Raw genomic sequence first — 14,147 nt, forward strand, 5'->3', positions numbered from 1 at the left:
AAGTGGATGTGGGAAAATATATATTTTTTCCAAGTACAGTGACTAGGACTTCCTGTAATGCCCCTACAAAAATATAGGAACATTGTGCCTCTACTTGTGTTTGTTGTGATTATATATAGTGAGGTCACTGTGTTAACAGAGGTGAGCTTTAACCAAAACCTTTTTCAGCATTGTTTTGATCAAAGAGGGCCAAGAGGCAGAATACAGTGTGTGATCAGTTTAGAGGCCTGTCTGCCTCCAAGCACGGATCATAGAGAGAAAGACATAGACAGACGGGTACAGTAAGTGATGGAAGAAACGATCAGGGACACATTTAAACACATTCACCTTCTCTCTCTCCTCTCTCCCATCTGTTATGCACATGCTCTATCGCTCTCGTTCACAAAACGCATACAAACACTAATGTGCGCATCTCAGCGACCGAGGGTCATGTTCCAGGTTATGTGAGGTAGATGTTTGTGTGTGTGAGACTCTAGAAGGGAACAAAGTGCTTGTTTAGCACCGCTTTCCTGCATGGCTAGGCAGGCAGCTGCTTCCCATTGACTCGGTACACAGTGGGAACCTGACTGCACTCACTGTATACTCCCAACCAGTACAACTTGTGACATACGCAGCTACCAGACAGAAGTGAGAGATAGAGACATCAAATGAGTAAAACATGTAAAATGTTTTTTTCATCATTTGAGATGGTGTGGATGTAAAAAAGTGCATAATTGTCTGGAACTGGATCCAAATATATATGTTTTGGTCATATAATGAACTACACTACCATTTGAAAGTTTAGTCAGAAAGATTCTAAAATTTTAATCAAGATTTATACCATGGTCTGTCTCAATATTTGATTGTCTGAAAGGTGTGTAATAAAACGGTTTATCGGGATGCGCAACAGAAACATTCAGGAGCACAGAAACGTATAAATGCTGCCCTGTGATTTTAGTAATAAAATAGCTTCGCTACTGAAATGCTAAATTATATTTCTCAGCAGCAAGGGCGTTACATTGCTATTTTGAAGTAATTAAACTCACAGTTTCGTTCTTAATAGAGAGACTCTGAAGAAATGCAGGTATGCATCTCTCATCTCTCTCACTCTTGATAATTAATTCAAATAAATGATATAATTTATTCATTCAAATAAATGCAATCTTGCATGCTACTTTATCTCCGCGGGCAGAATGCTAGATCTAACAAGCCATAACTGACGAAAATAACAGTTATTTTAATATTGTGCTGCAAACATCAATAACAGCCTTACGTTGTCAGTGCTGAAATGACCATGGTATAAGCGGGATATTCCATGGTTAGCTGTGTATTAAAGGTCCCATATTGTCAAAACTCACATTTCCTGTCTTTTTTCATGATAACTCAGGTCTTGGGGTAACTACCATATAAGTTTCAAAATAGTCAATCCACAGTAAAAGGCACACAGCCTGCATAAAGTAGCTGTGCCTTTTCACGTACCATTGTGACTTTAAAAATGTGATGTCAGTACTACTCAGTCTGCCCACCGTCCCACCCTCCTTTCGCTAAACCCCCAGACATCATAGCGTCCATGCCATTGCTGAGTAACAGCAACACGGAAACATGTTGAGAAAATGCTGTTCAGTCAATAGATGTCAGGAAACTACATTATTGCACAGGCTTCAGAATAACATTAATATAAGAGACCAGTGGATAATGTTTATTTATTCGGAAATGCCACAGCAATTTAGTTCGACCTCGACGTTAGTTCTGCACATTTCACATGTGACTGCTTCGTCAATCAGGCACAGTTCAATGCCGTTTTTTTCAAAGAAGCTACTCATCAAATGCTGCAGTCGCTTTTGTTGGGTCCGACCTCAAATCCGCTACCCATGAGTAACCTTCTCACACATTTTATGTTACATTATGGAGCCAGCATAATCTGACTTTGTAAACGGTTATGCAACGCTAACATGATACTAACGTGTTCCTAACCCTTACGCAGAAAGTAAAAAAAATTAATAATTCATTGCCATTCTGAAACATCCTGTTGTAAGCGTTTTGAGGAGGTGGTTGGTTGTCACAAACATGTAAGGCCGGACAACATTTCCCTCTACAGTGACCATCATTACCGGTGTTTCTATTTATCTGTGAGTATCACCAAGCCACAGCAGGGTACAGCATACATGACACTAGTTACCTGTGGTTGGCCTGGTCATGCGTCCCTAAGAAAACAACAGGCCAATCAGAATAGAGGCTAATGAATATTAATTAAACATGCCAAAAATCAACCTGTTCTTAGCAGAGCTCCTGAGAGAGGAGCTGTAAAAATATATTGAGATGGTTTTTGGTACTTAAACCACTAATATATTTTCTTAAGGACATCAAAACCTACAATAAAACTCTGGAAAGGTGTACAATATGTGACCTTTTAACTATTTCAATGCATGATGTGAAGCGGACTAACTATGTACTAACATTGAAATAAGTAATTTGAAAAATACATCTATATTTACATTGTAGACCTTCCCTTACCTTTTAAACCACCCTTAAACCTAGCCATGCCACCAAATCTGTCCCTAACCGTACTCATATCCCACCTCAATAGCAGAAAATGTGTTTTGCAATAGAATATGAACACAATAAGTATATTGTACTTATTTTTTGAATTAAGTACATAGTAGTTTAAGACACCGAATATAAAGAAACCAAAAGTCAGGCAACGTTCATCATTTGCAAAATGACAAGCCAAATAGCACACACAGCACTTTCTCGTACATTCAGTGACATCATAAGGGTTTATGTTTAACCAAATGTGGCAAGTACAACAAATGGAGCCAAACTTTGAAGTAAAAAAGCAAAAGAGAGGAAAGAAAGCGGCAGAAGCCAAACGTCTCATCTCTGATGCTGGAGTTGTGAAGAGGCTTGTTTTGGTACACTTCACATGTAATTAATCTGCAGCTGTTTAACAGTGCGGGCCCCCGCCGCTCGCGCAGACTGAGCAACACAAGAGTCAAACGGAGCTTAACCACTGCCAGTGCCCCTGTCGTCACGCAACCTCTCCCTCAGTCTTTATCTCTCCTCCATCTCACCTTCTCTCTCTCCATCAGGCACACACAGAGTACTTACGTTTCACCTTTGCGCCCCTAAAAATGCTTAGCGTGTAAATCATCCTTGCTAAAACGCCATTGGCTTCTCCGCATCTAACAATTATTAATGGCTGAAGGCTTTTAATTGGGTATACAGCAACTTTATCTACTGTAGAAAGGGTTTGTTTAGAAGTGATTTCATCTGTGTCTGGTTAGTGTTTAAAGGAGTGTTTCAGGTTAAATAGAAGGCAAGCTTTATCGTCAACATCTGTAGCGTTCTCTCAGTTACCCTTGAAAATAATTTTGCTCCTCAGTTTGTAAAGACAAGCAAAGTGCTAACTCAAATTTACTTACAAAAGAAGTCCATATGGAGCGATAGTACAATATGGCATGGACTTCTGTTGTGAATCGTCCCACAGAACAAGAAAAATATGATTTTGTAAATCTATTACCAAAAGTCAAAGGCATTTTCCCAGATGGTGTGCTTGATGTTTACTTGCGTCCATAGGATGTTTGAGTTGTCATTTTTGGATTCATAAGTGAGCTCATGGCCTTTAGGGATATAATGTACCTTGATGCACATTTTTGAGGGGGTATGACATGTTTAGAGCTGGGTATCAACATAGAGTTCCTGGTTTGATTCGTGCCAATTTTTCAATCTTCAATTGAGATCTTGTATATATTTTGATTAAATTGAAATTCCTTTTATTTTATTTGGGTATATTTGTATTATAAAGTCTATTCTTTCATAAGAGTTAAAGGTTTTGAGATTTTAAGAACTGATAACAAGATTGTTCAAATGAAGATTACCAATAATTGGAAAATCATCAATATTTTTTTCCAAGGCTTGTGGTGTCCCATTGGAGTCAGAGTTCTGCTCATGTCTTCTGCCCATCATTTCCTGTCCTCACTCCAATATTTCTTGTTGTCATGTTAGCACTGCACCCATCTGTAAAGCACTCTTTGGTCTCTAGAGGTGAGTCAGTGGTCAGCCTCCAGAAGGTGTTCCATTTCTCTTCCTCACCTGGGGGTCGCTAGAGGGGAGATGGGGAGCAGGCTGTCAGCTGTCCTTGCCTTCCCAACCCCCTGCTCCTCACCTTCTGCCCTGGGAATGAGTCCGGCTGCTCGGACGCTTATGGGCGCCAACAACTCCATATGGGCTGTGGGCAGCAAGAGTGTGTGTCCTCCAGGATTCCGGCCCCTGACAGACAGTCCGTCCTGTGACATCACTGCAGTACGCATATGTGTGTGTGCGCAAGGCTACATATGAGCGTAAATACATGGTTTTCCTCCAGGATTATGGTCCTGACAGACTGGCTACACGATGACATCACCTTGGCATGTGTTTGCATGTTTGTGTCCTTTAGGAAAAGACCCCTAACAGACTGTGTCCCTGGAGCCCACTGTAGGGTACTGAGAGCAATGCCAGGGGTCCTAGAAGCACAGACTGGAGAGTGTCAGCTTGATGGAGCAGAGACCGTTAGGGACGGCAAACATGAGTTTGTGTGTATGTGTGTGTTTGTGTGTCCACTAGGACCAGGCCCCTGACAGACTGTCTCCCTTGAGCGGCGTTGGGGTTCGGCAGAGGCAGAGAGTGTGTCAGCATAGAAACCCAAATGAACATTGCAGAACAGTTGGGGGGAGAAATACAGGAGTCAGTTTGCTTGTGTGTCTATGTGTTTAGATGTGTGTGTGTGTGTGTGTGTGTGTGTGTGTGTGTGTGTGTGTGTGTGTGTGTGTGTGTGTGTGTGTGTGTGTGTGTGTGTGTGTGTGTGTGTGTGTGTGTGTGTGTGTGTGTGTGTGTGTGTGTGTGTGTGTGTGTGTGTGTGTGTGTGTGTGTATTTTAGTATCGATAAACAGGTGTTTGGTCTCAGAGACTGTGCTCCCAGAGGACTGCTGGCCATGTGGTCAGTTCCTGCGTGCCGCCCCCCTCCCTTCTCTTTCTCTCTCTTTCCTTTCTTGTCGTCGCTCTTCCACTCTTTCTTTCCCTCTTAGCAACATAGCTTTGTCCTCTGTTGTGTTTGGTTATGACGGCCCTGTTGCCTAGGGGAGAGAGGAAGGAAGGAAGATATGGAAGAGGGAGTTCTCTGTAAGAAGCACAAAAAAGAAACGGGAGAGATGATCGAAGAGAATTAAGATGAACCGTTAGTAAAAACTCCTATAGTCCTATACTCTGGGTTTTTCTGGAAGTTGTTTTCCCCTGGCTCTTGCTTCAGGCCTGTCTGGCCAGCATGCTGGGTTGCCCAGTGGGAGCACGGGGTGGAAGTTGTTTTTCTGCCCCCTACAGTGTGTCTCTCCTGCCCCAGGCTGTGGGCAAAGGGCCAGGGGGAAGGGGCTGTGAGCAGGGCAGGGGGGCTGCTGGGAAAGATGGAGATTTTGGGCAGGGGGCCAGGCTCAAAGGTGGAGGGGGTAGCGAAGGGGTGAGAGGTCAGGGATGTGGAATGTGACTAGGTGAAGTGATAAGACACAGGTTTAGTTAGACCACAATTCTAACATTTTGCTTTTCCCTATGTTCCATCATGTTGGAATGATCATATTTAGTAGTGCTCATAAAAGTCACTACTAGGGAATTGGTTACTTTCTTTAAGCTTTGACTTTTTGAGTTTTGTGACATCAATTAAAGATGTGAATTTATATTGATCATAAAAAGTTATAATTGGTTTTCCTGTAGCTCAACCAGTAGAGCGTGGCGTTAGCAACGCCAAGGTCATGGGTTCGATTCCCAGGGAAAGCAAGAATTGACAAAAAAATGTAAAATGTGTACCTTAAAAGTCGCTTTGGATAAAAGCGTCTGCCAAATGCATAAATGTAAATAATTGGGTGTTTCATCACTTACATGCACTTTTGCACTTATAGCCTTATGGTATGGCACAGAAAATGTATATACATAATTTTCACACACATGTTGAGATAGTTTATGTTTATTTAATAATTAGTTAACATTATTATATTTTGTGCAATATACTGTTAATGAGAAATAGTGATAATACTTCAGACAATACTTATTTTACATTATTTAAGATAAATTAAACCTCTTCTGTGAGACTTAGATGTAAAGTCCGTTCAATGGCTTGTAATGTCTTAAGGTTCTAAATCATGTCTAATATTTACAACCTGTGTCTTTGTAGTTTTTGGTTTGTTTGGAAACCGGAAATTTCAGTGTTTCATCAGTTGAAATTGGCACCATGCTACAACCTTGTACAAACTCTACATCTAGCCTTGTTTTTATATTAAATATGGTGTCTACCCTTACTAAAGTCCATTACTATTTTAATTAGCATTGCTCGAGGCTATCAGCATGAGCATGTTGATGTCTGTGGTCTCTGATAACATTTTCCACACATTTTATAATACATTTTAGGTGTACGTCTGAAATTGAACCTTTGTGAGAAAATATGAAGCTTCTCCAGCAATAATACACATGCACCATTCTGATGGTAACATTTTTTACTGTAAACTTTCTGGCTTTCTTTGACTAGAATATTTGTTTTTGATGACTTTCTGAGTATTTCTGAAGCAAAAGTATGATTTATTTGTTAAAAAGTGCTTTAGGACAAAGCGAGATGTAAGTAGTGGCATCTAACCTAGATGGATGATGAGATTAATCAGGCCAAAACCAGAATGTTTGCCTTCATTTGTCAAGTTTGAATAGAATATTTTGCAATGAATGTTAAACTGGTTTAGTGTTGGTGTGGTTGTTGTTGATGTGGGCATATTTAACCTTGTCTCCCATGTAGTATAAATTTCAGTGTGTTAATCATTGTGGAACGGCTGTATTGTTTTTGGATGGTGTGTTGTTCCAGAAGGGGAACAGCAGTGCTGTATGTCATAAGTGTGGGTCTGCTGTATATGCCTCCAAGCGCTAATGAACACACTAGCCTGTTTTGGCTCTGACGATTGGCTTGTGTCGGTAGGGGCATTCACAGAATCCACAGCTTTGGTGTTGGGAGACATGGAGGGGATCTCTTTTTTCCCCTTCTCTATCTGCCCCCCTTCCCCTCCTCCTCTATCTGTCCCTTGTATCTGATGGAGAGGAGGGAGGACAGACATCAGACTGAGCACGTCTTCATTACCGTCTTCCACTACGCTTCCGGCCCGGCATGCCAGTGCTTTGGCTAGCCCATTAACTGGCCTGATGTGGTTCAGCCCAGCCCGGTCCGGTGGAGGCATGGGGGTCTGGACAGGGTGGGGGGGGTCTGCTCTTGAATCTTCTAGAATTATCTGCAGATTAGATGCTGGGGTGGCTGCCGCCATCACCATGTGTTTCTGTTATCATGCTCCCAATTACCAGGCCCTGTTCGAGGCAGGGTGGCAGGCCCATCCCTGGACATCAGAATGTGTCCTTCTGCCAGTCTTGTCTTCCCATTCTTCCCTCCCTCGCTACACCCTTCCATCCTGTGCTCCACCCCTCCACATGGGACAGGCTGGCGAGGAGAAGGCCAGCGCCAGGGGCAACCACCAGAGCAGCCTGTTAATTCGGTAATGAGTCACAACATGAAAGAAAGTTTGGAGATGGGATGTGGAACAAGTGAGAAACACACTGTCAGAGAGGGAGAGAGGAATCTGAAAACAAAGGTCGATTGAGCCTGTAAATGTATAAGAACAGGAGCGTGGAATGAGCCCCATGTTTTCATCCCATTCCAGACGCCGGTTCTTTTCTCTCTCTTTCTCTCTCTCGCTCCCACTCTCTCTCTCTCGTCCCCCTCACTTTTTTCTTTCTGTTTCTTTTCTAATTTAACTTTTCATTGAAATTTCTTACCCTGTTTAGTGCTCTTGCCAAGTCCCCCGGCGGACAGATGACAAAAGCCCCCTAAAAGCCATGTGATCTTCCATTTTCCGACAGCCACACTTCTGAGGATTAAAGCTATTTAATGACTATAATCTCCCTCTTTCTCAAAAGTGATTTCTCACATTCTGTCGCAGTCAGAGGGATTGCATTAGCATTAATAGATTTATAATTCGCCAGAATGACCACATGTGCCAGGAGGTTTTTTTTCTTTTAGGCTCCATTCTTTTCCTCTCCTCTGCCTCTTTTCCCCTCCTTTTTTCTGGCTCTGAACTCAAGCAAGTGTTTCTTTGTATCTCTTGCACTGTGGTACATGTCTGTGTCTCAGCAGGACGGCCTACCTGTCAGTCGGCACCCCCACCATCACCACTATACCCGCCCCCTCTCACCTCCACAGTGGCTGGATCAGAGAATGGCCTGTCAGGGGCCACAGTCTCATTGTGCAGCCAAAGAATTCACCATGGTTAAGTCCCTTATGGGCTTTTCATCTTAGCTCTTTCATTGGGCCACTGCAACACTTTCTCTCCCGTGTTGCAAGGGTTTTAAGTTTTGTTGGGATGGCTCTTATCCTGACACGGGCACAAAAGCATGAGAACATAACAGGGGGAGGGCACTGTACTTGAAGGAGGGAGGGAAAAGAGACAGAGGAGGTGTGTGAGAGGTGGGCCAGGCTGTCTTGTGCTAAATATAATCTGAGAAAGAGATGCTAAAACAAAAATTGAAAGTGGTACAAAGCAAGGGATGCACATGGACAAAAACTTGAGTACTTTTCTTTTTTTTTCTTTTTTACTAGACATTATTTGTATTTTGCCATTTTTCTTTCTTCTCTTTATGTTTTTTAGATTTTAACTTGAAGAGAAATCAAGTATTTCCCTACTAATTAAAATACATATGTATTTCTTTTTTAAAGTATTACAAATGCCATAAACCAAAAAAACAACAACAACATCATCACACTTTCAAGATGTCAAGTCAGAATGTCCTTTTTAAAAATCACCATTTCCTTCTATTATGTTTAACAGTAGGGGAATTGAATACCAAAATATATTGAATGTATTAATTTAGCTTGAGATGCTACACTGCAATTTATTAACACTTAAATTGTAAATCTGAATGTACTTTAAAAGTCACCTTAACTTGGGAAAGTAAACCTTTTCATAGAATGTCCTCTTTATTTAAAAAGGCTTCCTTGCTCTTATTTGCTTTTCTATATAAGTATTTTCTAAACAATGTCACACTTTCTTCTCTTATTTTACTCATTTACTGATATCTCTATTTTTAACTTTTTCTTTACTTTGGCTCTGAATTCATTTCCCGCTTAGAGCTAAATTCATAATTCATGGTTTTACAAATTTCTACCCACAAACCCCCGTGGAGATTTATTTGTTCTGCACAGCACCTACATTTTAAAGTGGATCGATTCATCACTTGAATTTATTTTCTACAAATTCTGCTGTGCTCACCTTTGTGTAATGGGAGAGTAGTGGGCGGAAGTAAAATCCTACAACTGCCATATGGAGTTGAAGTTATTAGTTTATACAATACACGCTGAGGTGATGCACTTTCTTTGTTCTTTTTTCCCTTTCCCTTTTCCCATTGCATTAGGTCGTAGATTGTGACTCTGTTTTAGCGGGTTTTTCATTTCTAATTAGAAAACTGAACATAGGAGGCCATTGTTACATTTGGCTTGTGAGTATAGATGGAGCTTTTAGAGGATGTGGGGCGTTATCCTCTGTAAACATACATTTTTTGGATTTGTTATACCACAGGCTTTTTCAACGCATTAAGAGTGAACATACAACTTAGAGAAAATAAAGCAAACAAACAGTGCACTGATAGAAAATTCTGTGTTTGTCTGAGCCGCAGTGGGACTTTGTGCTCGCAGCATCCCTGCTCAATAAGTCATGAGCTCTCTCCCTTGCTTTCCTTCGGAGTCTGCTGGTTGAGATGCTAAATAGATGACGTGTGGACTGTGTCAGGCCCCATCAGATTGCACAAAGCAGGAGAATTAAGAGCAACCCGCTTTGTATATCTTTGTATAATGTATGCCTGCATTAATCTAGACTGGCCGTGTGTTTGCACAAACAGCGAAAAAACATAAATAATCCAGTGCAATGATTTCGTATGCATTGTCCAGAAAGAGGGCCTTTCTTTCTGAATGTGCTTTAATCACTTTTGTGAAGCTTTTCAATCTGGTGACCATAATGAAAATATGATAAAGCAGATCCAAATCTGGGGGATATGGGTATGAGCTTGTTTGCTGAGGGAGGATAAGAGGATAAAAAATACATCTTTGTCCTTATTTCTCTACTCTTGTGGGGTTTGCTGTCTTTGGTTCTTTGCTTCTATTTTGATATTTTCTCTGCCTCTTTAACATTTTAATTCTGTCTGTGTTTTGCATTGCAGATGGTGATGATGACCCGGGGCTCTCCTGGGTGGCGTCCTCTCCCTCTAGCAAAGACGTGGCATCGCCGTCACAGATGCTAGGGGATGGCTGCTGCGATATGGGCATGGGCACAGGGGAGGAAGAAGGGGGCTCTGGCCTGCCTTATCCCTGCCAGTTCTGCGACAAGTCCTTCAGTCGCCTCAGCTACCTGAAGCGCCACGAGCAGATCCACAGTGACAAGCTGCCCTTCAAATGCACCTTCTGCAGTCGTTTGTTCAAACACAAGCGCAGTCGTGATCGTCACGTCAAGCTGCACACCGGTGACAAGAAGTACAGTTGTCAGGAGTGCGAGGCAGCGTTTTCTCGCAGCGATCATCTCAAGATCCACCTTAAGACACACAGTTCCAGCAAACCATTCAAGTGCAGCATTTGTAAGCGTGGCTTCTCTTCCACCTCCTCTCTACAGAGTCACATGCAAGCCCATCGGAAGAACAAGGAACACCTGGCAAAGAAAGACCAGGGTAAGCGTGATGGATCTAGCAGTGACGTAGCTGACCAGGACCAGGACCTGTATATGTGTGATTACTGCGAGGAGACATTCAGTCAGACAGATGAACTTGAGAAACACGTGCTGACGCAGCATCCCCAGCTCTCAGATCGTGCAGAGCTGCAATGCATCCACTGCCCTGAAATCTTCAGCGATGAAGGCACTCTACTCACCCATATTGATAGAACACACGCCAACAAGAAACACAAGTGTCCCATGTGTGCTGAGCAGTTCCCATCTGTAGAGGATGTCTATTGCCATCTTGACAGCCACCGACAGCCAGACTCAAGCAACCACAGTGCCAGTCCTGATCCGGTCTTGGGAAGTGTGGCATCAATGAGCAGTGCAACGCCTGATTCCAGTGCCTCCCTGGAGAGGGGGTCAACCCCAGATTCTACTCTCAAGCCTGGACAGAGCAGACGCAAGCTTGCACCTTCTTCTGACCATGACGATGGAAGCTGGTCAGGCAAAGTGACCTACAGTTGTCCATATTGCTCCAAGAGAGATTTCAACAGCCTGGCTGTCCTGGAGATTCATCTGAAGACTATCCATGCAGACAAACCTCAGCAGAGCCACACTTGCCAGTTGTGTCTGGAATCCCTGCCGACACTCTATAACCTTAATGAGCATGTGCGCAAAGCACATAGATCCAGTGGGAGCTCTGCCTCAAACTTTCCTCTTCTGCAGTTCAGCAATGTGTCAGCCTTTCATTGCAACTACTGTCCTGACATGTTTGCAGACATCAACAGCCTGCAAGAGCACATCCGTGTTTCTCACTGCTTATCCAGTGGTGTTGTTGCTGGATCCACCACTTTGGAGGGCAACCATGCTTTCTTCTGCAACCAGTGCTCCATGGGTTTTCTTACGGAGTCCTCACTCACCGAGCACATTCAACAGACACATTGCAGCAGTGGGGGTGGTGTGACCAAGATGGAGTCTCCAGTCTTGCAGCCCTCGCAGTCCTTCATGGAAGTATATTCTTGCCCTTACTGCACCAATTCTCCCATCTTTGGTTCCCTCCTCAAACTTACTAAACACATTAAAGAGAATCACAAGAACATCCCTCTTGCCAACAACAAACGAAAAGTCAAAGTGGCAGATTTGAGCCCAGCCTCATCTGATGTAGAGATATCCTCCCCTAAACGCCATAGGGTAACTGGTGACAGCACTCCAGCAGTTGCTAACGGAGACTATCCCTGCAATCAGTGTGACCTTCGATTCACCAGCTTCGAAGGCTTCCAAGCCCATCTCAAATCCCACCTAGAGCTGCTGCTGAGGAGACAGTCTTGCCCGCAATGCAACAAAGAGGACTTTGATTCTCAAGAGGCACTGCTTCAGCACTTGACCATTCACTACACCACCACTTCCACCCAGTATGTCTGTGAGAGCTGCGACAAACAGTTCTCTTCTGTAGATGATCTGCAAAAGCACTTACTAGACATGCATACCTTTGTGCTGTACCACTGCACACTGTGTCAGGAAGTCTTTGATTCAAAGGTCTCAATACAAGTCCACCTCGCCGTCAAGCACAGCAATGAGAAGAAAATGTATCGTTGTACGGCCTGTGCTTGGGACTTCCGCAAAGAAAGCGACCTGCAATTACATGTAAAGCACAGTCATTTGGGTCATCCTACCAGTACAGGGGCAACTGGAAAAGCACGCAAATGCATATTCTGTGGGGAGACATTTGGCACTGAAGTAGAGCTCCAGTGTCACATCACTACTCACAGTAAAAAGTATAACTGCCGGCTCTGTGGGAAGGCTTTCCATGCCATTGTCTTGTTGGAAAGACATCTCAGAGAGAAGCACTGCATTTTTGATGGAGGAAATGGCAATGGAAATGGAGGCAGCCAAAATGGAACGCCTAACGGGGTGACTCAAAGCTCCAAGCGTTCCACAGCAGGATCGACTGCAGCTGCTGAGCAAGCAGATTTGCAGAACATGCTGTTAAAAGGAGGTAGTCAGGAAACAGCAAACAGCCATGAAGCCAGCGGTGGTGAAGAGGAGCTGGATGCCTCAGAGCCAATGTATGCCTGTGACATCTGTGGTGCAGCCTATACCATGGAGTCTCTTCTCCAAAACCACCGCCTTCGAGACCACAATATCAGGCCTGGTGAGGATGATGCATGCTCAAGAAAAAAGAAGGCTGACTTCATCAAAGGTAACCACAAGTGCAATGTTTGCTCACGGACATTCTTTTCTGAGAATGGCTTGAGGGAACACGCCCAGACACACCGTGGCCCAGCGAAGCACTACATGTGTCCCATCTGTGGTGAACGCTTCCCTTCACTCCTTACTCTCACTGAGCACAAGGTCACCCACAGCAAGAGTCTGGACACAGGCACCTGCCGTATCTGCAAGATGCCCCTGCAGAGCGAGGAAGAGTTTATTGAGCACTGCCAGATGCACCCTGACCTGAGGAACTCCCTCACAGGCTTCCGCTGTGTTGTTTGCATGCAAACTGTCACCTCAACACTCGAACTGAAGATCCATGGAACTTTTCACATGCAGAAGCTGTCGTCCTCTGGGGCCAGTGGCGGAGGAGGAGGATCAGCCTCGTCATCTCCAAATGGCCAGCTGCAGGCTCACAAACTCTATAAATGTGCCCTTTGTCTCAAAGACTTCAAGAATAAGCAAGAGCTGGTCAAGATAGATGTCAACGGCCTGCCTTATGGTCTTTGTGCTGGCTGCATGAGTCGGGGCACAAATGGCCAGTCTCCAACTGTTGTTGTCACCCCACAAGAAGGGGATAAGGGCACCACTGGACTGCGCTGCCCAGAGTGTGCTGTTAAATTTGAAACCCTGGAAGACCTGGAAAGCCATGTTCAGGTGGACCATCCTGAGATGAGCCCTGAGACCAGTGGAGCTAAGAAAGTTACGGACGCTTCACCTGTCCCTAAAGTAAGTGTTAAATCCTAACCCTATTATAACCTCATATGCTTTATCAGCTGTCATATATATATATATATATATATATATATATATATATATATATATAATATATTTTGCCTGAAAGGATATTAAAAGTATTTGATAGTTCAATGGGAAACCAAAGTAATCAAATCAAAGATTAGTCTTAGCCATTGTCCACAAGCACAGGGCCTTTTGACAGAAATGTTCTTTTACAAAAGGGATTTGTATTTGCTTAGGGTATTTTTTTAGGTCATTTGAGGTTTTCCTCTAGTTCTCAAATTTGTGTTCTTTCTCTACCTTTTCTCTTTTTGTGTTTCTTTTCCTATTATCTTTTTTCTTTTGGCAGTTCAAAAAAGAATTTTATGCAATTTCTTTTGAAAAGGGGAGACATTGCCAGCAACCATTTTCTGGCAGTATTTTTAGTGTATAAGTTCCCTTTGTTCCCAAAGTGTTCTGAGTCAAAGAGAG

General features: G+C 43.3%; 1 protein-coding gene across 6 annotated transcripts in view; it reads left to right on the plus strand.

The window, feature by feature from the left end:
- Positions 1-14,147, plus strand: part of znf423 (zinc finger protein 423) — a 172,453-nt gene that overhangs the window by 72,327 nt on the left and 85,979 nt on the right. For all 6 annotated transcript variants that reach the window (XM_067420426.1, XM_067420428.1, XM_067420427.1 and 3 more), the window contains one exon: positions 10,240-13,667. In XM_067420426.1, coding sequence (XP_067276527.1) covers positions 10,240-13,667 — 3,428 coding nt within the window. The remainder of the gene's footprint in view (positions 1-10,239; positions 13,668-14,147) is intronic.

Source organism: Pseudorasbora parva, chromosome 16 (assembly GCF_024679245.1).
Source record: "Pseudorasbora parva isolate DD20220531a chromosome 16, ASM2467924v1, whole genome shotgun sequence".
In the NCBI taxonomy this organism is placed as follows: Eukaryota; Metazoa; Chordata; class Actinopteri; order Cypriniformes; family Gobionidae; genus Pseudorasbora; species Pseudorasbora parva.